The sequence below is a fragment of the Cavia porcellus genome, unplaced genomic scaffold (assembly GCF_034190915.1).
Source record: "Cavia porcellus strain 051 isolate PalLab524CR breed Dunkin Hartley unplaced genomic scaffold, mCavPor4.1 scaffold_12, whole genome shotgun sequence".
Lineage (NCBI taxonomy): Eukaryota > Metazoa > Chordata > Mammalia > Rodentia > Caviidae > Cavia > Cavia porcellus.
This window is the reverse complement of record NW_026947495.1, coordinates 64,855,092-64,876,903: the sequence shown is the minus strand read 5'-3', so window position 1 is coordinate 64,876,903 and position 21,812 is coordinate 64,855,092. Positions and strand designations below refer to the sequence as shown.

At 39.3% G+C, this 21,812-nt stretch overlaps 1 protein-coding gene across 1 annotated transcript in view; it reads left to right on the top strand.

Annotated features, from left to right (window-relative positions):
• Pde11a (phosphodiesterase 11A) overlaps positions 1-21,812 on the top strand; it is a 386,279-nt gene that overhangs the window by 247,392 nt on the left and 117,075 nt on the right. The window contains exon 10 of the mRNA XM_063259356.1: positions 9,256-9,306. Coding sequence (XP_063115426.1) covers positions 9,256-9,306 — 51 coding nt within the window. The remainder of the gene's footprint in view (positions 1-9,255; positions 9,307-21,812) is intronic.

Here is a 21,812-nt window from a genome sequence, read left to right as displayed (position 1 = left end):
GCTTCATGGTGCCCCTTGACCACTCTCTCCTGCGTGATATTTTCTCCTTCCCCAGTGTCTTCATATGGCTGGAGTATCTCACAGGGTCAAGGAACCTCAAACACAGTGATGCAAGGCTACAAGAAAGGCCATGTCAAGAACCAACTAATAGAAGCTTCCAGACTCTTAAGTCCTGAGTGCAGCACAACTGGCAAAACAATAACACCTTTATAGATTGTGCTGTTGGTGAAATCATCCCAGATGTCACCGGAGTGAGGAAGGGCCATCGAATCTGCCTCTCTTAGGAGGCACATCTGAGAATGTGTGGCCTTCTTTGTCTGCCACATATAACTTGCATGAAGTTGCCATTTCCATCCTCTGGCAAGTGCACAGATACCAATATTTAGCAACTTATGGGGGAAGAGTAAAGGACAATGTAGGCAGCTACCAGATGAATGCCAGTGCTATCATTACACACTAGCTCATGTGTAGTATTTATAATTATGAAGCCATCTTAAGGATTTGCTTTTAAAAATTAGATTTGGAGTGGGGTAATTAATATCAAAATTTTAAACTGAGTAGTGATACAGAATGATTAAGTTAAATCTTTGATTTGAATGAATAAATGATGAGTGCGTTCCTCTTCCTAAATTGAGGGCTCCGTTAATCCACTGGAGGGGTTGACTGCATATTTTTCAATGAGACAAAATTCAAAATGACATATTGAGTTTGTCAAGAAGTTTAATTAAAGGAGAAGCCAACCTAGATGGGTAGCTCTCACACTGGAAGTGGAGGCCTCTTATTGTGGGCAAATTTATCCACAAAACTCTTTGAAAGTCTTTTACTCATATCCTCCTGAGCACAGCTTGATAAACATCTTTGGTTTCTTTCTACTTCTATATACATTTTATTAGTATTTCTTTGGGAAAAATATTTTTAAAGCAAAAGAAACAAGACTACTCTTTTCAAGTGGCCTATAAGATGACTCAGAATCTGGTTGGTTCTTCCAATAGCAGTTTCTTGTACTCGCCTATTCGATGAATGGAGAGCCTTTATCTTCTTTCCTAATACTGTCACTGTTTTGTATATGATAGAGGACTAAAGGCTGCCACAGAGTTAATAAGTTTATTACAAATATAAAACCTGCCTAATACAAAGTGAAATTGAAAATCAAAATCACATTGATATTTTAGGTACATCCTTTAACCATTTAAAGGTAGACTTTTCTCAAATATCTTTATATCTGTCATCAGCAGTCTTGATGAATGAGTCCAATCCAGCAGGCCACATCTTCTGCTCTTATGTTTCCATCGATTGCAAGTACATAATAACACATGCTGCCATTCTTCCCTCCCAGTGCTATAGAAGACATTGCTAATCATCACAGCATACCTGCTTGCTGAGCTCCTCCTTAAGTTTCAATAATCTTTTATAGCACAGTGCTTCCTATGACTACTAGAAATGATATCACATTGAGACCTCACATAAACTATTTTTTGTCAGGATGGTAAGAAGATACCCCAATTGTTTATCACAATGGCTTACTCATAGCAAATGCCCATACATTTATGTTTATATGAACTACGAATATGGCCCTTCTTTCCTGCATGTAATAATTTTTTAAAATCTGGTCCTACAGCCACTCAGATAATTGATTAAATATTTTTTATAGCTGAGTATGGTAATGTATACCTGTAACCCCAGCACTCTGGGAGATTGCGGCAGCAAGATCACAATTTCAGGCCTAGCCTGGGCGAGTTAGTGACTTAGCAAGATCCTATCTCGAAATACAAAATAAAAAAGACTGGAGATGTAACTCAGTGAATAAGTCTTGGGTTCATTCACTAGTATTGGGAAAAAGAATTATTACCTCAGACTCAGTGGATTTCTTTTATTCTACTTCAGATTTTTAAAGTTTAAGTTCTTAGATTTTTACAACTATTCCTATGATGTATATACTGATGATCATGATAGCAGATTACACAGCAGACACGGTTACCTGAAGCACCCTGAAGTCTTCATTCCATGAAATAGCAGGCAGTTGATTAAATATTGGACAACAGGATGATTTCTCGGTCTCAGTGCATTGTTCAATTGCCAGGTATTTGAATCCTGTCATCAACTTCTTAAGAATCCTGGAATGTACAGACCTACAAGAAACTTCTGTCAGATCATTCCAAGAAAATTGGCTTTTCATCTCTTAGGAATTGTCACCTTTCTTTTCTGAAGGACTACTAGTGGCAAAGCATCTTTATTTCTTCAGAGTGCATCAACATAAACTATTTGAAATTTTACTTCAGATCAGTTCAGCCTAAATTCAGAGTCAGTTTAGTTTCCAAGTATTAGCAAGTGCCACTTTGCCATCAGAGCTGTAAACGTATCCATAAATATTCAGTTGGCCCTTTGGGTCCCAGACAGCCAGTCTGGGTTATAAGGGGGTCTTCCTTCCTCCACTCGGTTAAGTGATTCTTTACACTTTTGCTCTTCTCAGCTAGTTCCTGCAGTGCTTCATTTCTCATTTCATGAGCAAATGGCACCCAGATGTGTAATAAATTAACATTCAAAACAATTGGAATGAGAGCTCTGCCCTCAGCTATTCTGAGGTACTTCCTGGGACTGCAAGACAAATATTTGGCTCTAGTCTTAAGCTTCATGTGCAGAGGGTAAAGCTTGACACAGTGGTTCTCTTTCAAAGCTCTACTCATTTGTTTCTTGAAATATAATTAATTGTCTTTTCCTGTTGTGAAAACTCAACACAAAAGCATGTTGTCTTTCCTCTGTCTTTCATAACTCTGATAATTGCTTGATCTTGCTTTTGAAGGGAGAAGGCTACAGCAAGTTCAATCCAAAAGTTAACTGAAATCATCAGGTTTTACAAGTAGTGATTTGTTTTAGAAACTATAAAGAATTCTTAAGTCAGAGCTCACCACAAAACTGAGTCACTAGTTTTAACTTAGAATACTTTCTAAGTTAACACCAACAACAAAAGATAAATCTATCTGGGATAGAACTTTTCTTGTGAAAGCTTAATGTTTGTCAAGGGTTCTGTGGATCAACTGTTTACTTTTGTATATAAGCTTTTACAAGTTTATTTAACTGTCAAAAATATTAATTAGTGTGTATGTTATGACTGAACTCTTGTACCCTACCAATATTTCTCATAGACAAAAATGGTCCATGTGTTTGTATATAGAGAATTGCATTTTGAAAATTATTATGCTAATAACTCAAAATTATTATGATGCATTCATTTAAAACTTTTTTACTATTTCAAAAATATCATCTAGAATATATAGTAAATTTAGAACGTTGCTATGAAATATAAAGCTTATATGATTCAGAAAGTTTATAAAAGTAATATAACCTGGAAATAAGAAAGAGCTTCTACCTTTCCCAAGAAGCTTTGACAATAATGATTGAAAATATATGATTCTTTACTTGGTTGAGTTTTCAACTATAGAAATTTGCTTGATTTTTACTGTTAGTTGTTCTATATATTATTTATATATAAATAGCAATAATTTTCTTTTGAATATTGAGTATTCTAAAAGTAAAAACAATAGGAATTACTTTTGATATAATTCCTTCAGTTTTGTTAGAGAGTTAGGTCAGTGAGTTTAAAGAGTTGTATTAGCCTAGGGTTGCCAAAACGTAACAAAATACTACAGACTGGGTGGTTTAAACAGTCGAATTTTGTTTTATGACAGTTCTGGAAGCTAAAACTCCAAGATCAAGGTGTCAACAGGTTTGGCTCCTTCTGAGGCCTGTCTCCTTGGCTTTAGGTAGCCGTCTTCTCACTGTGTCCTTACATGGTTACCATTCGTCTGTGTTGTCTGTGTCTTAATCTCTTCTTGTAAATGCACTAGTTCTATTGGATTAGGGCCCACCCACATGACCTCATTTTACCTTAACTACCCCATTAAAGACCCTATGTCCAAATATAGTCACACGCTGAGGGCTAGGAATTCAGTAAGTGAATTTGACAAGGTGGGGGACACAATTCAACTCATAACAGTAGCACCGCAGAAAATATTCCAGACTCTAGACAGTAGTAAACTTGCCAGATTAAACATTGTGGAGAAAAACTCATTGGGAGCTGTGGGGTGAAGTTCAGGGGAAAACACAAAAATCTTGGAATTTGACTTAGTGTTCTCCAGATTTGTTTCTGCCCTTCTTGGAGTGACTAGAAAGAGGGTTGTCAGCAAAAAAATACAGGATGCCTAGGTCAATTTAAATTTCAGACAAATGACAAATAGTTCTTTTTAAGTATAAAGATGCCTCAAATAGTGCTGATCTGAAATTCAAGTTTAACTGGGAATCCTGTATTTTTATCTACCTAATCTGCTATACTATCCCATACTGCTACATTTATACTCACATCTAATGTGTATTATGATTTCATTGAGGAAAAGGCACCTATTCAGGCCACCAATAAAATAAGCAAAGGAGAGTATAGGAAATAGAGATTTTTTAAAAATTAATTTATATTCCCTGATTTGTCAGATATACTCAGTACCAACCAAGTATTAGATTCACTGTTAACGTCAGGCTCTAAAGCAGTGACAGAGTGAAAGCCCTCATATGGGAGGCAACGGTGAGTGAACCCAAATAGTGAACAACAGTGGTAAGAAAAGTCAAAATATAAGAGTGGTGGTGACATGTTCATCTGATCGATTCAGTGGGAGGAAAGAGGGCAGCCCTACAGCTGTTTATGGTCTGCTAGTCAGGGAGGCAGGCAATGACCAGACTAACTGCTCCTGGTGTGGTCAGTGTGTGAAAGAAGCAGCCTGTTAACCTAGAAAATAATGGTAGGGCAAGATGGTTTCTGCAGTACGCAGGGAAGGCCTCATGAAGATTTGTCGTTTCAGAAGTTGATACCAACCGGGTGATGGAGGCACTGAAATAGAAAAGAGCTTGGTATAGAAGAGCCACAAGGAGGTGAAGGGGACTGGAAGGATCAGAAGAGAGCACAGTGGTATTGTGTGCAGTTTGAGAGGGTGCCAACAGCCACATGGCACAGGGTCTGCTGGGTCCCTGTTAGAGATTTGGATTTAACCTCGTTAAGCTAAGATCTGTGTACAGCACTGGGGAAAAAAAAAAAAACAGCTAAAGGGCAATGGGAAGCCACTGATGAGTTTTCAGTGATGAGTGTAAGATGGCATGGTTGGATTTTGACTTTTTAAAAATCACTCTGACATCAGAGGGTGAAGAGTAGAAATAGAGGAACCGCTGTGAGACAGGCAGCCGGAGACAATGGAGGACTGAACCTAGGTAGTGACCACAGAGGTGGAAAAAGAGTGTAAGTGCGAAGCAAACATGTTTTTCTGTTGGACTTGATCGATGTGAAGGAAAGAGGCAAGGAAAGAATCATGGATTCCTTAGGTTACTGGTTCAAACTGTTGTTTGGATAGATTGCCAACTATGGATCTGGGGAGGATAGGAAAAAACAGGATTGTGTGATATACTGGTTTCCTAGTGCTGCTGTAACAATCACCACAATCTTAGTAGATTAAAACAACACAGAAGTATAATTTTACAGTTCTGAGATCAAAAATCTAAAAAGGGTTTTACAAGGATAACATCAAGGTCTTCCATCTTCAAAGTTAAAGCAGCTGGCCAAGCCTTTCTCACACCACTTTATTTGACTTCTACTCTCCTGCCTCCTTCTTGTTTTTAAGATCTCTGTGACTACATTAAATCCACATAGATAATCCAAACAAACCTCTCCATGCCACAGTGCATTAATTGTCCGTGTTAATTCCATCTGCAGCTTTAAATATTTCCCTTACTAATATAACATATTCACAGATATCAAGGATTATTACATGAACATCTTTCCAGGTGAGGTGGAAAAACATTATTCCTCTTACCATGAACAAGAAAGTTGATGTGTGTGTTTACATAAGTCAAATTTAAGGTACCGGTATATAAAGACATTGGCATACTAGACATCACTGAAGAAGAGACAGAGCCTAGTGAGCCTCTGCTGTTAGAGTGGAGAGGAAAACCAACAAAGAAACAAAGAACAGCCAGAGAAATAGGATAAAAAGCAAGGCAGTATGGTATCTTGGTTGCACAGAGGAGAAACTTCAAAAATGGAGGGTGTGATCCTCTGCGTTAAATCTGGCAGTGAGGCCAGGTTAAATGTGGCATTTACAGATTTGTCAACAAAAGTTTGAAACCTTGATGCCAGCTGTTTCAGTAGCGTGGTGGTGGAAGAACAAAAACTAATGAAGATGGAGGAGCACTGAGGCCTGATCTGTGAGCAGAGGTGCTTAAATCCTATGTGACCCATGTGACTTCAGCAGCATCGTGTTTGTGTATGCTTGTTAAAAACAGTGAAGCAATCACATTTGATCGCAGTCTTTTCAGCAAGAAGCCAGGAGCTATGCAACATCATCATTGTGTATTGTGCATTCACATCTAGTCAGAATGTACAAAGGCTAAATTGATACATGAAAGGGGTATGGATAGATGTTATTGGGTTCTCATCACTGCTCTGTGTGTAAAGCAAACACCGCGGTAAACAGGAGCAATAAAGCACAGCTGTTTTCCTGAAAGCATCGCAGGAAATCCTGTAGGATCAAGTAGCAGGAGCTGCTTAGAGAAAAGCAAAATATTCTTTAGCTAGACTCCGAGCTTGTCTTTGTACTGAAGAGTCTGGTTTTTCTGAAGATTCTCAGAGGAGCACGGGCTACCATCTTCCCAGACTGTGGTTCATCAAAAGGGCCCACTGCTACAGAGAAGCATGCTTTGTTAGCTAGTGGTGTCTGCCTTGCTGCTCATCCATATGGGGCCATACTCTTGGGAGAACATGCCTGAAAGGTTCTTCAGCCCACACCCTCCTCTGCTCTCTTTACTGGATTTAGTCCTGTAGAAGGAATTCTCAGAACAACAACATTCAAATGCTAAACCCAAAGCTTCCTTATTATTGTTTTCAAATTAAGTTAAATAAGGAAAATTTAAGAATCAGAAGCAAATAGCCAACGTATTAATTCCCTTGCATCTTAATCTTATCTTAATTCAGGTGTATTATAGACCTAAACAAGACCATCAAACTATATAGTTTGAGTAGGCAAAATATTCCTAGAAAGGACACATGAAATGATAACTGCAAAAGTACTGATACACTAAGTCAAAATTTAAACCTTCTGTGGATGAAGAGAATAGCCAAGCATAGTTGTGTACTCCTGTGGTTCTATTACTCAGAAGCCTGAGGCAAGAGAATACCTTGAGTCAAGGAGTTTGAGACCAATGTGGGCAACATATCCCCAAAGTCAAATACATAAGCCACAGACTAAGAGATAACATTTTTGAAATACACATCCGATGGAGAACTTGAATCCAAAATACACATCTCTCCTGTACCTCGATGACAAAAGAAACTAATTTTAAATTAGCAGAAAGTTTTAATCTATGATAATTGTCTGCTTCACTAGGTCGAATAGTTTCAATTTAGTGGAATTAATAGTTTTTAAATAGAAATAGAAAAAGTGAAGGAAGTTGATTTAAACCAAAGAAAGCGGCTTACTTGATTACATACCGAAAGCTAGGCTAAGTACCACCTGGCGGCAGAATTTTGAATTGCAGTTGGAATTTGTTGAAGGGGGGATGTTTTGTTTTATTTTGTTGGTAAACATAAGTTTTGGGATGAATCTGCAGAAAAAGATTCATAAACAATAAGATGACAGCAAAATTAGAGTTTATCATAATAAAATAGAACCAAAAGAAGAAAATCTATGTAGCTATTTTTGCACTGAAAGTAGTTATTACTAATTATGAATCAATGCAAATCATAATATGTTACTATGCCAAATATATATGGTGGAATTTTAACTGGGTATTAATATAATAAGTAGAAGTTTATGAAGTGCCAGATATTTAACATGTACCATTGCATTTAATCTTCCCAAGAACTGTGTAGCACAGACCCTCCTCACAGAACATTGCTGTGATTAACATTTCCCCATAGAAATCACTCTTTTTTTTTTTTTTCACAGTTAAACTCAGGGCCTCCACATTGAGCTACATCCCCGTACCGTGACCCTTTTTTGAGACATGATCTTGCTAATATCTAAGTTTTCATGTGGTCTCCAGCACATGATCTGTCTGCCTTAGCATCTCAGACTGCTAGAATTGCAGACTTATGCTACTGAGCCTAAGGAAACCCGCTTCATTTTTGGTAACAAAACTTAAGAGAATGTATCCCTCAGTACAACATTTTTGTGGCTTTCTGAAATGAAAGTGGAAAAAATCAAGGATAAAGAAACAAAGTCAGAAAAGAAAATTTATAATGGGAGAAAAGAGATTAGAGGAAAGCTTAGAAAGTAACATTTAAAGCAATTTACAACCTAACATCATTTTTGTTTATATATATATATATATATATATATATATATATATATGATGTTATTGCATTTTAGTTAAGTTTTTGGAAGTTGTTACAGATCTTATAATCCATTATATTTTTCTTATGACAAATATGAAAACAATGTTGTATTGTAATTTACTTTAAATGTCTCTCCCAAAGTAAAAAGGAAGAAAACCCAGGAAAAAGAAATGACTCATGATAGATAGAAAAGGCAGATGGAAGAACTATGTGATCGTTCTTGAAGATACTACCCAAAAGTGGCATCTGTCATTTCCTCCCATGCTCTAATATCCAAAGCAAGTCACACGCTGTGGCTGATGTCAAAAGGGAAAGGGAATATAATCCTCTTACAAGTGGCTTGCAAATACAGAATATAGTCTTTTCTACATAAGAAAAGTAGTGAGAATAGGCAGGGAATAAAAGTTGAATCAGTCACACACAGTATCTACCACAATACACATACACACACACACACACACACACACACACACACACATACACACACACACACTCACTCTCAAAATCTGTGTTCAGAGCATTTCACAACCAGGCATCCACATCATTTGGGAACTGTAGGAGTTTTTTTAGTCCTTTTATTTTTCCTTATATGTTCATGTATCAGTTCCTCATGATGAATGTATTTATTATGTATTATAAACATATACACTAATAAAAAGAGAGAAACAATTTTTTTTTGGTACCAGGGATTGAACTCATGACCTTGCATTTGCCAGGCAAGCTCTTGTGTCTCTGAGCAAAATTGCTAGCCCAGAAATCAATTTTTTAAAAGTCCAATGTTGTATCAAGGTGATACACACAAGCAAGGTATATTTTTAAGCTGGGAGAACTTTGGGGATTATCCTCATGTTTAGTTATTGAAGTTCTTTTCTTTTGTTCTGAATCAGGTGCTATCATACCATGCAACATGTTCAAAAGCTGAAGTTGACAAGTTTAAGGTAAGGAGGAAGTTACTGTGCTATTAGTGCATGAAATTAAAGTTGGCCTGGCTGCCTGACCTGTTCGTACTTGCTTCTAGAGTCCTGCCCTATGGGGGTGGGGGGCATAAAGCTGGACAGAGTGTGTTTGGTTTCACATTTCAGAAGGGAAGAGGGAGCCCTTTCGTGACCATTTAAATGACCCAGTATCTCCTCCCATTTATTAGATAAGCGCTACATCAGAAAAATACTGAGACTGAGACCATAATAGATAGCAGGTACCAACTGTTTACCATGAGCCAGGGACAATATAAGGTAATTTATCTGCACTCATTCACATAATCCTTACAAGTCTGAAATACTGTACACACTATTTTACAGGTAAGTAAGCTGAGGCATGCCAATGCTGCATAGCCAGGCCATGCTCGAACTGTAAGGGCAGATAGCCATGCTTCTGTGCTGCTCAGGGTGACCTGGCTCCAATGTCTGGTGAGTCTCTGAGTGAGGCTTAGGTATTTATTTTCACCTTAGTCACCCTTGTTTCCTTAAACATAGTTCAGAATTCATGTTTATCTCCTTGCACTCTGACCAGGTAGGTTTTAGCAGTGGTCAAAATATGATATAAGGAAACTTATTTTTCTCCCATTCAAAATGTTGATGTCTGCTTAAGATTATGTTTCATATACAGCATCACTTGATGATAGCTATTCTTTCAAGCATCTCATTTGTACATAAATAAGTTCATCTTCCTAGAAAAAAATAGCAGAGTTTGAGTTTGTTAATTGATTCACTGGAATTGAGTCATATAAACAACAAAACCAAACAAATAAGAACCCGAACACTAACAGCAGGGGTAAAAAACATTCCTCTAAAGGGCAAAGAGCAGCACATCTTCAGCAGCCATGTGATGACCCATTTCTGCATCTCCATCCAGGGGTGTGGTTAGACGGATGTTTAGAAAAAAGACCTGCCTGGAAGCCCAGACCAGAAGGAGAGGCGATGCTGGTGACTGCTGACACCAGAGGAAGGAGACAGAGCAGTCAGGGCCTGTCTGCTGTAAAGCCAAACATTCTACTTACTCTTCATCTGTTTTCTGTTACTATAACAAAGTACTCGAAATTGGATAATATTCAAGGAGTAGAGGTTTATTTAGTTCATGGTTCTGGAGCCTGAGAAATCCAAGAACATGGCACTGGCATCTGCTCAGCCTCTGGGACGGGCCTTCCTGCTGCATCATAGAACATGGCACTGGCATCTGCTCAGCCTCTGGGACGGGCCTTCCTGCTGCATCATAGAGTGGCTGGATAGAGCAAGGGTGCGAGAGGGAGCTGCTCTATAACAAAACCACTCTTGCACTGAGCTGTTAATCCAGGAATGGACTAATCCATTCACAAAGGCAGAGCCCCTGGTGACCCTTCTTTTCAACAGTTTCATTAGGAGCAAGACTCTGGATACATTACATTTGGGGAATACATTCACATATGAACTAGCATGTGAGCTCCATTAGAGCACAGCTTTTGTATATTTTATTCACTGTTCTAGATCTTAAAACATAGTAACACAATGAATACTTGTTGAATGGCTGAATGAATGAATGACCAAATAAATCCATAAAAAACATTAGTAGTCTAGAACTCAAAACAATTAACTGTGTTAGTATACAGTTATTTTATATGCTTTATATGTTTTATTTAATACATATAAACTTTGTCAATATTTCCATCAAAAATATTTAAAAGATTTTAAACTTTAATAAAATTTAGTATACATGTATCAAAATATCATATAGTATCCTATAAACATGCACAATTTTTATATATCAGTTAAAAGTTAAATAATGTTTAGTTACCTAGCAATCTTTTTTATGGAAATACCCAATTCCTGGTACAATGTTAATATAATGCCCTATTATTGTATTTGCTATTATTATAATTGTCCTTGCTAAAATTGGAAGGGGATAGACAGGGAGAAAAACAGCAAGGCTTGTAATGAACCAAATATGGCTATAGGGACCTGACCAGAGCTATAGCAGACCAAGATCCATAGCTGTCTACTTTCTAAAGGTTCATCTACATCTAGTCTTAATTCTTTGCTTAGAGTAAGGAAAACACCTCTTTTAGAATTTGCCATGCATTTCTATTGTTAGCTCATAAGCATATTAAAAATATGAAGTATTTAAATTTGAGAACAAAGGGTTATTTCATCTTCTAATTATCAAGATTATTAACTTATTAATTCACTACCAAGTTTTATTCTGAAAGATATTAGCTAGTATCCTGTAACAATGTAATTGAGATATAGTAGATAATTTTAACCAAAAGGGTTTTTCTTGATATAGAAAGTAAATAAGACATTATCATAATTGGTAGCTGATGTCTATTGTAATTGCAGCAATAACATTAAAATGTGGCAGGCTTAAAATAATCCTGTATATAGGCAGTGAAATGCATTTCCAGAAATTTCAGGCTGGAGTACATGCAGTAACAGTTTTCTAACACTGTATGTAAGTAAATAAACAGTAAAGAAATGTGGGATTTTTTTTTACCAATACATACAGATAAGCCATGTTTATATTAAAATACATTATAACCTTTGTTACTTGTAGTACTTCTTAAAGAGCTAATTGAAAATTGTTTTAAAAAATTATGCAGTAACTTGATTGCAAATATACAACCAGACTTATCCATGAAATTTCTCAAGTTCAACTATTAGAACTCAGAGATTAAGTGCATGTTTGAGGAGAAACCTATTTCATCATCTAGTGCTGGAAAAAAATCTGGAAGTCAAATGTGCACATCCATATCCCAGAACTCAGCTGAAGTCCAAGCTATACCACCTCCAGGATGAGAAATGGCTGAGGAAAGTTAGATGCAGTTACTTTACAGGAGAGATTGTGAACCCTTCCGAGTCAAAAATTGTTCCTAATGGGAAGTTGAGAAAACAGGCCTCACTGTGTAGACAATTCCATTCGTGGTTCAAGTTCTTAGCTAAGAACATGAACAAACATGGAAGACATGGGCTCAGTGATGCTGTCAGTGCACTATGTGCTCCCACAGCATAGGGCTCCAGAGTATCAACAGCACACATGAGAAGCAGAGCTACTGGAAGACAAGAGGCAGGGCCTCTTCTTACCAGAGTAAGCAGCAGAAGCTGGATGGGTCACTGCAGGTTGAGTGGTCACATGGTAAGAACATGCAGTGTTGACCCAGAAGTCTCCCAAATACAAGGGGAAGAGATAGAGATGCTATCATATTGGAGAGTGATGTGCACCATTAATTACTCTTAATTTGCGGCCATTTGTATTTATAGACTATGTGGCCTACAGGAGGACAGATTTCCTATAAAGTCATTATCTTAGTAAATCTTTAATAATAATTAACACTAGGCTGACACCAACTTAACCTTCCTCATTTATGATCTATGTATTTCACACCCTTGATTTTGGGAGCTTGCTTTCCATTTTCAAGGATGACATAGTGAGGAGATTGTTTTTTTGTTTATTCTGATAATCCTATTCCTTCATTCAGGGACTGAGTGGTGGATGAGTGAGAGGCATTAGAATGTTCAAACCTTCCTAAAAGTGTCCCAGGACTACCCAGCCAGAATAAGTGGAATTGTGCTCATCCAACTGATGCTTACTGTTCCTTCTGACACGACACTTACACCACAGGAATAATCCAATTTGTAGGGCCACTTGCACACAAAGGACCAGAGCACTTCCTGGACTAGTGAAGCCATTAGCTATTTTTTAAAAGTTAATATTATAACTCAGGTTACAATATTCTTTATGGGTTGGTTGGCCTATGCATCTAATGAGGGAACCAGGACATGAAGAATGGATTTTTATCTTCGTTAGCATTTATGTACTGATTTTCCACGAACTTGCAGTAGAAAGCTGTATACAGAAATTTGTTCAGGTTTTAGTGCCTGTTTATATCTCTTCATCTCTGTGCTAACAGGAGTAATGTATAAAGACCATATTGACAATTAGATCTCTTTGAAGATGACTAGTTTGGAAGGCTTTTAATAACCTGAAGATGCCAGCTGTGATAACATAAGAAAATGAGTTTACACAGCAATTATATGCTCCTGTGATTTTATGTACTTTCCTTGGTTTTCAATGCAATGGACAGACCAAACGGTTATCACTATATACTGCCTGTTTACCAATTAAAGTCAACTCATGGATGTTCTCGAGTTATATTGCCACCTTCTATCCTCCCTTCTTTCCATTCAGAACTGCATGGGTTACAGCTGCAATCTGAGATGAAGCCGTTTACAGCACAGTAACTGCCTCAGTAATTAAACGCCAATAACTCAAGATGGCTGTTTGGGTTTAGACTGCCTCTTTCATATTTCAAGTTTTTAATGTTCATGCCTGGGTCACAAATTAATATCCTAGTAAAGTAAATAAAACAAAGTACCAAGAATAGATACTCCTTGTGACGTTTACATGCCGAAAGAACAGGCTTCGTCAAAAAACTTTTTAGAAAAGGAGTCCTCCCACTTCTGTGCAGTCTTAGCATAGGAGATTATTTACTAGGCATTATTATTATTACTACTATTATTAAATAATTTAAATTTGAGAAGACGCTTTGCTCCATGAGACTGTCTCATGCGTGTAAGTCTCCTTCGGGCTTCGGGACCTCAGAGAGCTGCAGCAGCAGAGGTGTCCGCCCTCTTCCCGCCGCACCCGGCCAGCGCTGATCGGGGCTGGGGATGCCGTTTGGCACCCGACCCTCCAGAGGGCGCTCCGTTCTCTAATTGGCACAAAGGCATCCGCGTGCCAGCCAAGGGCCTCGACACTTTCTCAAGCTAGTCAAAAGCGCAGTCCTCGCAGCAGCCCCTCACTCAGCAAACAGCGGCGATATCACAGCGTTCACCCTAATCAAGGCGTCACAGGGTGTTGCGAGGCGGGGAGGTGGCGCGGGCACAGGGAGGCTCCAGGACGGGAGGGCACCCCCAGCTCCAGCTGCGCACCCTCCGCACCTGGGAGTAACGCAGGACCTTGGCGCCGCTGAGACAGTGGAGCTTGCTTTGTTTCTCTGCAGTCCAAGCTGCCAGTTTCTAGTTTCTAAAACGCCACCTTCGGAAATCCGAGGGAACGCGCTGCCACGCTCCTCAGGTTATTTCCACGCGGTTTAACAGACGAGCGCCCAGACACTCGCGTGGGATTTGGGTACCACCTTACACCCAACCTGTCTGTCTCCTTCCTTGTCCCAACCTCTTGAACTTAGGAGGTTGTTTTGACTTTAAATAGTATTTATGCCAAGTTTAATATCCGAGTTTCTTTTACCGTCAGGGAAAGTTATTGAACTTTCACCAGGAAATTGAGTGCGGAGGAAAGAACTGCAATCAGCACATGAAAGGGCATCGTCCCCGCGCCAGGCGGCAGGCAGGGCGCTCCCATAAATATGCGTTGTGCTTTGCGCCCAAAGGCCGCCTCTCTTTATGAATTGTGTCTTAATCAAATGCCACATCAGAAAAAGGATGATTGCACTTTGTCACTCTCGGGTATTGAAGATCCTGGTGCATGCACGGGGCGCAGGTCTGAAAGCCCAGGCTGGCCTTTGTGCCTGCTGAGCTAAGCACTACAGATGGATGGAGAACCATTACCCTGACCGTTTGCTTGACCCAAATACATCCTGGGATGACCCTGACCTCCGCGGATCAACTGCTACAGCCACTATTTGTCACTTCTTTCCTTTTGAAAACAAAGCAGAGACACTGTCTTCAGAGGTCATGGTGAATGGTGAAACTCTGTTATCCCGGGAGGAATTAGGGGCCTGGTCACTGCGTTAACACAGTTGAGTTTCCTGGGTTCTCTGCCCACACCTGAAGGAAGGCTCAAGGATGGCTTTCAGACCCTGAGGTGGGGAAGCAAAGGGTGGTTCATCTTTGTTCAGTGTTAAGAGCAGCGAGGTGAGGAGTCTAAAAGGTGCAGTAGAGAGTGACAGTGTAGCCCAGGGAGAATCTGAACCCCTAGACTGTGAAGACAGCTGGAGGCCCAGAGGCCTCAGAACCTTCCAGAACGCTGGGCTGTTTCATTCTGCCTTTATTCCTCCGTTCCCTTTAATTCAAGCAATCTATATCTACAGATGCAGAGCTGGAAAGTGAAGGGCAGGTAGTGCTTCCCTTCAGGGATAGAGGCACGATTGAGCAGTTCAGGTGGTTGATTTATTTGTTTGCTTTTTATTCTGCTGATTATGCAGCTGCAATCAGAAACATCAAAATGACAACCAGGATTTGGAGGTACACTTATTTAGGTCAAGGGCCACTGATTGGGATAATTCCCAAAATATCAGGTCCTGATCTCTGGTGGTCTAGGGTTTATGTGAGATAAGCAAGCAGGAAGTACAGAGGCAGGATGCCTTGTCAGTTGGGCTCTGGTTCTTACAGTGTGCGCCATAGTGACCAGCTATGCATCCCAGAGACCAACCGTTTCCAAGCAACAAAAGTAACAGGAACTATAACAAACTGACTAGGGGGCATTTGCTCCTACAACTGCTGTACACACAGGAGCTCTGACGATTTTCCTGACTGTAGCACTGACTCCCCTTCCATGCCCCATCCCCTTACACTCTGCCAATATCCAGTTCTGCACTCCCTCCTACCATTCTGCCCTCCTGCTTTGGTTCTCTGCACACCCCCAAATCCACTCTGAGCTCAGCTGCAAAGAGAACAGTATTGTGCTGTTGATACCAGTTCCTGCTTAATGGCTTAATGGCTTCTATAAGCCTCTAGATTCTGCATTTCAGTTCTTTAACTGGACATTACAAGCACTCTGAACCCGAACCTCCAGTTCACTTCTCAATCTGCTTCCCATCGTCCCATTTACTGGTTTTATTTGATGTTTTCTGCCCACTCCCTGCCCTTTCCTATCCCTGTTCCCATCCTTAACTCAGAGCAGAGCTGGGTATGATGGCATGAGCCAATAATCCTAACACTGGGAGGCTGAAGCAAGAGGGTTGCAAATTCCAGCCCAGCCAAGGCAATTTAGCAAGTCTCTGCCTCAGAATAAAAAATAAAAGGGGCTGGGAACATAGCTCATTGTGAAGGTCCTAGGTTCAATCCCTATTACTACCCCCCAAAGTCCTAATAATCTGTCTGATCCTGCTCAGTGCCCCGCTGACTGTCCTTCAGGCAAAAGTGACTTTCTCATCTGCCATCTTTATTATACGGACTTACAAAGCTTTATGCACCTATCTAATAAAATGCTTAAACTCGGATCATTTTTAGGGGAAAATCCTTGTCCTACACATTTTTTTAATCCTGTACATTACTTACAGCCATGTTTTTTTGTTGCTGAAAAATGCTTACCTTGTGTCCAAATTTATTCAAATATCACTTTTATGGCAGAAGAAATTGTAATTGGTAAATTTAAGTGGGAGGCCTATGACAAAAGGAATGTCTGAAAATTTTGCCTCAACCCTTGCTTTATGTCGCTTAAAGCCCTTGTTTTGTGTTCTTGGCTGTCAATTTACCCCTGTCTCCCTACAAGCCTAAACTATATAGAAATAAAGGGATTTCCTCTTCTTTATATAGGATAAGTGCCAGCCCTGTTCTCTGTGGAGGGCTGGATACTGACTTCATTTGTCTTCTCTGCTATAGGCACAAGCTTCTTAGTATTAGTATTTTTTGGTTGTTTCAGCAGTTTCCTTGGTGTTAAATAAGATTCTTCACTTGTGTATCCTGCCACTATCACCCTTCTCACTAAACTTTTAAAAAGCCTATTGTTTTCTCAATCTTCGAAATGCTCTTCTAATAGTTTACTTGCATTTGCACTTGCTGTTTTACATCATCCTAAATCCTGTCTTTCCTAACTATTTTGAAATAATGTTCTGGTTTAGTGGTTGTTTATATTTTTTTCTTAATTGAAAATGGATCCATCAGAAATCTTAAAAATGTTCCTGAATCATGATTCTATTGGTCGCTAGGCTCTGCATGAAATGTAGAGTGTGCGGAGAATGTATGACCTCTAGGTTTTCTGCAGACTCAGAAAGTCTTTTTTTTACAAAGTCTTCATAAGGCCATGGAAACAGTAGGACAAGAGTGAGCAAATAAGGGCACAGAAAAAACAGCTATTAACCTTTTGTTTTATTTAAATTTTCAGGGCTTCAAGTTTCCTCGTCTGCAAAACAAAGCCATTTTCAGCTGTAAAATGCAGTAGTTTTTATGGGTCTATAAAATTTATCTCTGGGAGGTAAGGGGATAATAAAATACAAAGCAACATAAATGTTGACAAAACACCTTGGGACTTTTATGATTTTGAATACTCAAAGGCTTGAATTTAAACTCTCTTTAAGAATTTGGATGTTTGGCAGAAGACTTGGCTCAGCTTGATTTAATTACATTTCATAAGTAATTTCCAAAGCCCCTCATGACTGTATCATAGTTGAGGAGTTGTTTTAGTTACTTTTCTCATTGCTGAAACAAAATACTCAACACCCACAGATTAAGGGAAGAAAGGTTTCTTCAGCTCACAGTTTATACAAGTTTCAGTCCATAATCAGCGAGCTCTAAGGCAGGATGGCACGTGGCAGAGGAGCAACAGTTCATGGTGGCAGAAGGTAACAAAATAAGGGATTTCTGGGGATACAGTTCAGCAGCACAGCTCAAGTCATGAATTCAGTCTCCAGTATTAAAAAAAAAAAAGAGAGAGAGAGAGAATTACCACAGCTCTTTTTATCCCTTATAGCTTATCTAGGCTACTTAGGATAAGTACACTTAATCCTAGTGCCTTTGAGCCTAGCATTGCATCATGCATTAATGCTAGCATCACATACTCGACATCCAGCCATCTCTGAAAGAGCCCCACCTATAACTGCATGAGACTTTGGGGGACATCTAGACACAAGGGATAATAAAATGCAATAATGCTCTTGAGGAAAGAAGTGATTACTTTAGGTAACACAAGAGCCTTAATCTCATCAGTTCTGAAACTATACACTAAAGCCACCTATACATAAATATTTAAACAGCAATAATGTTTAAATACTGGGAAATTATCACACATATACCAAGATCTTCACGTTTTATCAAGCCTCTCAACTTCACAATGAGGGCAATGTTTGCATGGCCCAATTGGTCCATGGCAACTAAGAATCAAAAACTCAGCAAGAAAGGAGAACCCATCTGCTTTGATTTTTCCCCTCCAACATTCTGTTTTGACCTTGAAGATTGCGTAGTTCTTTAAGTGGCTGAATAGGAAAATGAGAACAGCATCATGGGTTTTATTTTTATTTCTTTTGATTTTGCTATTATTCTTGGACCCTTACTGGCATTTTCACAGGTCAGGGGCCAAATAGGCATGAATGGTGATGATATCTGAGAAATAATTTTTTATTGCTCTTAACATACATGTGCATTTAAAAAGACTATTCATGGAACCCTTTGGGCAATTAATACATAGTACTGTTTTGTTAGAGACTTCCCTTTGGATGGTGGTTGTGCGAGCCATGCAGCTTCCTGCACCTGGGTTTCAGACTGCTTAGAAACCTAAGGAAATTGAAAACAGCAGACATTTTGGAGACATTGCATCATTCTTAGTAAGAAGGTGTATGATCTATTATTCTGACATCTCACCTGCCTTTCTTCGTCTGATTGGCTAACTGGCTCTATAGAAATCTCCCGACATCTGCAAAGCTCAAAGGGAAAAGAATGCCTCCTTATTATCCTGAGCTCTGCAGGCATGCCAGCTTACCTTGTAAGAAAGATATTAAGGATGTGAGATTGTGAACATCAGTTTAGTGATAAAGCACTTGTCAGGAGATAAAGTCTAACGTTTAAGGCATAAGAACTTATGAACTATTTAAGAAAAGACACCAGATAAAGAATGTGAGGCCATGTTCATATTTGTGTAATAATTACTATAGTGACACTTAATATTAGGGACACCACAAATTGTACTCTACTTATCTGAAATCCAATGATTTAACATATGCTAAGTTTTTAAAAATTTAAAGTTATTATTCTGAATTGACCTGATATAGTCTCAATTTGTGTACGTGTGTGTGTGTGTGTGTGTGTGTGTGTGTGTGTGGTGTGTGCACACATGCACTTACTTCAGCATAGAGAGATGGCCACATGAATCAGAGTTTCAACTTTGGTTTGAGAAGGATCATCAGACAATTCCTTGTCTTCAAAGAGATAAGGAAATGGAAAATCTGCAGGACAGCAGCATCTGAGATGAAACACTTTGGCCACTGGGTGCCATCCTTGCTCCACGTAAGAATTTCCTGAGCCATGTGTTTAGGAAAATGGTTAAAACCCAAAAGATAGTAATTTAAAAGTAATTTCAAGATATAATAATATTTGTGTGTGTGCATGACCTAGAATACGTTAGTGACATGGGCAGCTTATTCATTTGTCCGGGCATGAGGTGAAAGGCCCAGGGAAGTCTGCCCTTTGGTTGGTGCTCATGAACAAAGCCAGGGTAACGTCCTTGTGCTTGCTGTACCTGCATAAGGCAACCAGCAGCGGCAGGGAAAGCAGGCAAGCGTGGGCTGGAAATTGATGAGATTGTGCGGTAGGTATCTGGAGGCCAGTGGGTCAGATGCTCCATTAATTATTTTTATTGTTATATGTAATTGCAACATGCTGGCAACACAGGGCTTGAACTGAGCTGTCTGTGTGGCTGTCCTCTAACCCTTCAAATGCATTCCTTTCATGGTCAGAGCTGCTGGAGCTGTTAAGAGCTCCTTTTCTTTCCTTTCTGGAATACTGTGTTGGTGAAATGGCAACTCTGGGGGCTATTTCCCTAGGAGTAATTCATGGAGTTTACAAAGACACCACTTAGCCAGGCATCAGAACATGCAGAGTCAATAATACGGTATCTGTGTAGGATTCTGCTGTTTTTGGACTTGAGGCTCATATACATAAAGCCAAGAAATTAAACTCAGGATAATGAATCATAGCTACAGAGAATATTCTAAGACTGTCACATAATCCAGGCTGAGGCGAGGGCCTCAAATGTTTGGTTGAAACTGAAAAGAATTTAGTGAGGAATTTAAGCAGAGTGGAAAGCAGCAAACCATTAAAACTTTAATAAACACTGAAAATCTACTACAGTGAAAAAACTTCAAAAGCCTTCTAACAAGACCACATTGTAAAGGGATCTAAGCTCAAAACAGATTTTTGCCTTTTAACCTTAGGTAGGGGCCTCTGCAGCTGGCCTCAGAGTTGGCCTTAGAAGCTGCCCCAGAGTGGCGTGTGCAGGTACTCCAAAGGCTCAGTGTAATCAAACCCACACCCCATGAAAGAGACAATATGTAAAGGGCTAGTGAGAACTTACAAAGTCAGGCTTTACTCGACCCATCCAGGGATAAGAGGCTTACATATTCTTCTGTGGTTAAGCGCCTGCAGGTGGATGGACTTTAAAATACATTTCCTGGGCTTACTATAGGCTAACACAATACCAATCATTATAGCCTTTCAAATATTTCTATTTACCCAGAGTAATGCTATGGAAAGTGCTTTCCTAGCTCTGATTTTGTTGAATGTTTGCAGTGACCTCTAAAGGAGACTTGGTGGCTATGTCCTGCCTATGTATCAAGCATCTGACAGAGGAACAGCTCTACCAGTTTGGAGGCCTCAGGTCCTGTGGCTCTTTCCTTGGATTCCTCTCCTCAAAATATGCTCAGTTCACTCAGTTTGACAGTCACCTGGAAAACAACCAACATTTAATGAACATTTCATCACCTGCCAGGCCTTTTCTTGGTGCCTTGCCTCAATTAGCCTATTCAATTATCATCTAAATCCTACTATTATTTTTCTTATTTTACAGATGATAAAACTTAGACACAGAGAGAAACGTCCAGCTAATTAAAATGTACAGATTTAAAAACTGAGCTAGGAGTGAGTGCATCGAATTTGTCATAGTTGCTTTTAAAATGACAAACTCATTTTGCTTTGGAACTGCCTGTCCTTGGCTTGGCCCTCTTCTTTTGGTTTGATTATGAGCTTTCATGTAATCTTATCTTTGTTGCTTGATAGATGAGTTCAAATCCCAACAGGCTCCTTTAGAGTGTGTTTGTTTTTTGTTCTTAAGGATCCATAGTTTACAAGGTAACCCAGCCTCACTGTTTAAGCAGTGTGCTTCCTCAGCTGTCAGCATTCTGCAATACCAACTATAAAGAACAAGACTGGGGGATCTAATGCTTTTCTCTCCAAAGGGTAAATCCCAAACAATTCTGGGCTGACTGATCCCATTCCTCCTGCTACTAGGTTCATTTCCTAACATATATTATAATTCACCTCTGGCCTTTCCAGAGAAAGGAATTCTGGAGAAAGCCAGCTTTTGATGCTTTCTATAGGAACAGGTGGCTGTTTTCATTGTTGGGCTCAAACTTGTCAAACAGCTATGAAACACTGAAGCAGTTTTTGAAGAGGAACACTTTGTGCTCTCCCCCTCTCCACCAAAAGAGAACACTCAGAATTAAGAAAAGAAGAAGGGGTCATGTTTATGACTACATTATTCCAATATAAAAAAAATAATAGAAATTGCTTTCCTTCTTAAACCACGGAGG